Here is a 2,838-nt window from a genome sequence, read left to right as displayed (position 1 = left end):
ATTTGATGTGTTCTGATTTTTAAATATTTTTTTTATTGTAGCATGTGTATTATTGTCAATCTATCTATCTTATCTTATATATAAATAAAAATGGAATGGTGTTTGTATGTCACGAAATGGCTTACGAACGGGTAAACGGATTTTAATGATTCTTTCTCAGTTTTGTTCGTCAGGGGTTCCGACGTGTTTGTGTGTTTAAAAATCCCAGGATATTCACCGGGAAAGTTGAAAAACGAGCACAAACGAAACTGTCATTTTGTATGGGACGATCAAAAGCGTTTATCAACAGCCTACTTGATGGCAAGACGAAGTTTGCCGGGACCACTAGTTATTAATAAACATCATTGATATCAATAGCCTGTTGAAGAAGAAATAAGTAATGTAATGTCTTACGTCATGGAATAGCGAACGATTCACGATTTTTCCTGGTGGGTCGTGTATCCGAAATAATTGGGAACCTATGACTCAATATCAAAATAGCACCAACACTTGCGATGTATGAACAAGGCATACATATAATAGTCGAGATCATGAAGTAGACCCGGCTTAACGCTAATATATGTGTATTTGGACTGAATGCATAAGCAGTTGATGCTGGAATGGGTGCAAGTCACTGATCACTTGTATTAATTTCGTACAGGCAGTCAGTACTCTGTTGAAGCTCGGATCATATCCACGGTAAGCGTTTTAGTTTAACAATGTTCATGTCTATTAATACCATTAATATCTATACCAAAACCGGTTTCGATAGTATGCATTCCAAAGGGAATTCGAAATACTACGTGGGTAGATGCATTGAATATCAAGGCTTTACATATTATTAGTTGACCTTGGATGATAATAATGTAGATTAACGTAATTAATGAGGCCAAAATGTGTACTCGTTTCAGCCTTTGGACACCATGAAAATCTATGCCGTATCGGATGGACCTCCCTCGTTGGCGGTCCGTATGGCCCTCAAAGCGCTAGACATTGCTCACGAACATGTCCCCGTCGACTACGGCAAGGGAGAGCACATGACGGAGGACTATGCCAAGGTGGGCACGAACTTTCCGCAAATGCCAGACTGTCAACGTATTCGAAATCTTAACTAATTACGAATCAATTTCAGATGAATCCACAAAAGGAAATCCCGGTCTTAGATGACGATGGGTTCTTCTTGAGTGAAAGCAATGCCATTCTACAGTATCTATGCGACAAGTACGCTCCGGACAGTCCCCTGTATCCTAAGGATCCCAAGGAGCGTGCCCTGGTCAATCATCGCCTTTGCTTCAATTTGTCGTTTCTGTACCCGCAGATATCGGCTTATGTGATGGCACCGATTTTCTTCGATTACGAGCGGACTCCGATGGGGCTGAAGAAGCTGCACATTGCTTTGGCCGCTTTTGAGACCTACATGAGCCGCTTGGGAAGTAAGTTTGCCGCTGGAGATCATCTCACGATTGCGGATTTCCCATTGGTCACATCTGTGATGTGCTTGGAAGGAATCAATTTCAACATCGATCAATACCCGCTGGTGAAGGCATGGTATGCCAACTTTAAGCAACAATATCCCGAGCTATGGGCCATTTCCGCTGTGGGAATGGCGGAAATTACTGAATTCGAGAAGAATCCTCCAGATCTATCAGGCATGGAGCACCCAATTCATCCCATCAAAAAAGTTAAGAAATGATTTGTCAAAAATTTGTGTCAGAAAGTGCCTTATTTTTACACCATACTTTAAAAGTATTTTAATCCAATCAAGGATATGTGGAATACGTTTTACGTAATAAAGGACCAGTGTCTAAAACTTCTCGTTGTGTTTTAAAACGTAAACATAGATAAATGAAAACCGGATTTAGTTCTATACCATTTAATTCCACTAGAGTTTGTGTCCTTTGATAGATACGCGTATTTCGACCTCAACTGTAAGGCCGTCTTCAGCGTCGTGTACTAAACTAAGTCGTGGTTTCAGGCCACCGTTCCAAATGTTCTGGACGATGGATATCATCCACGAAGCAAACACATTGGCTGGATTTGGTAAAAATCTTAGCTCGTTTGTTGAACAGCAGGCACGAAAGTCCATAACTCTGTCCAAGTCCCCGGCGGAATTCGAACAAACTAGAATGTTCGCCCGAAGATGTCATGCTATTCTGCACACCGTTCATCGTTGCTCTTAGTCTTATGAGTTTCCCGGGAAAGCTGTACTCGTCCATAGTTTCTCATGGCCCTATACGGTCAATACTGTCGTATGCCGCCTAAAAATCGATGCACAGATGATGCGTTTGGACTTGATATTCACTGCATACCTGCACGCAGAGAATTGACAACTATTCAACACAATAGTTAGTTTTGTTGTTTTTGACAAGCGCTTTCAATTTGTTGTAATCAAACAAATTTATTTATTTATTTCGTCAATCAATTGTAGACTACATGTTTGCTTAATACTATGTTGTATTATACCTCAGGGAACTAAAATATTGCCTAAGCTTCGTTCGCGACATGGTTAAATCAATTTCTGTGTAATGCTGGTTATAAAGAGACATCATTTGATTTATTGGGCCGAATTTGGCATAATTAGTTCGATGATTGTTTGATGCGAACAAATTCCGATTCCTCAACTGTCTGGCGGGCGTGTAGAAATTCAAACTAGATAAGAGATTGGTGGAATCAATACGATGCGATACTATATCATTGACAAATGAAATCATGGCTAATTCGCGACGTTCCTTTAAAGTTTGGATGTCAATAAGCATGCATCGAGCCTCGTATGATGGCAGTGGAAGCGTTGTCCAGCCTAATTTGCGTAAGGCATATAAAAGAAATTGCTTCTGTACTGATTCGATTCTATCCTCATGT

At 40.5% G+C, this 2,838-nt stretch overlaps 1 protein-coding gene across 1 annotated transcript; it reads left to right on the top strand.

Annotated features, from left to right (window-relative positions):
• The first annotated feature begins 526 nt into the window (after window positions 1–526).
• Window positions 527–1,792, top strand: LOC110678069 (glutathione S-transferase 1). Its single transcript, XM_021850611.1, has 3 exons — window positions 527–678; window positions 891–1,037; window positions 1,112–1,792. The coding sequence occupies exons 2-3, from the start codon at window positions 903–905 to the stop codon at window positions 1,670–1,672; spliced, it is 696 nt and encodes a 231-aa protein (XP_021706303.1). The 5' UTR covers window positions 527–678; window positions 891–902; the 3' UTR covers window positions 1,673–1,792.
• The last annotated feature ends 1,046 nt before the right edge of the window (window positions 1,793–2,838 follow it).

The sequence above is a fragment of the Aedes aegypti genome, chromosome 1 (assembly GCF_002204515.2).
Source record: "Aedes aegypti strain LVP_AGWG chromosome 1, AaegL5.0 Primary Assembly, whole genome shotgun sequence".
Classification (NCBI taxonomy): Eukaryota; Metazoa; Arthropoda; class Insecta; order Diptera; family Culicidae; genus Aedes; species Aedes aegypti.
This window is presented reverse-complemented; position numbering and strand designations above follow the sequence as displayed.

Bases quoted from the DNA above. Each gene is read 5' to 3' on its own strand.
- LOC110678069 (XM_021850611.1), top strand. From the start codon at position 903: ATGAAAATCTATGCCGTATCGGATGGACCTCCCTCGTTGGCGGTCCGT. The intron at 1,038-1,111 runs GTGGGCACGAAC...AATCAATTTCAG, and splicing joins TGACGGAGGACTATGCCAAG to ATGAATCCACAAAAGGAAAT.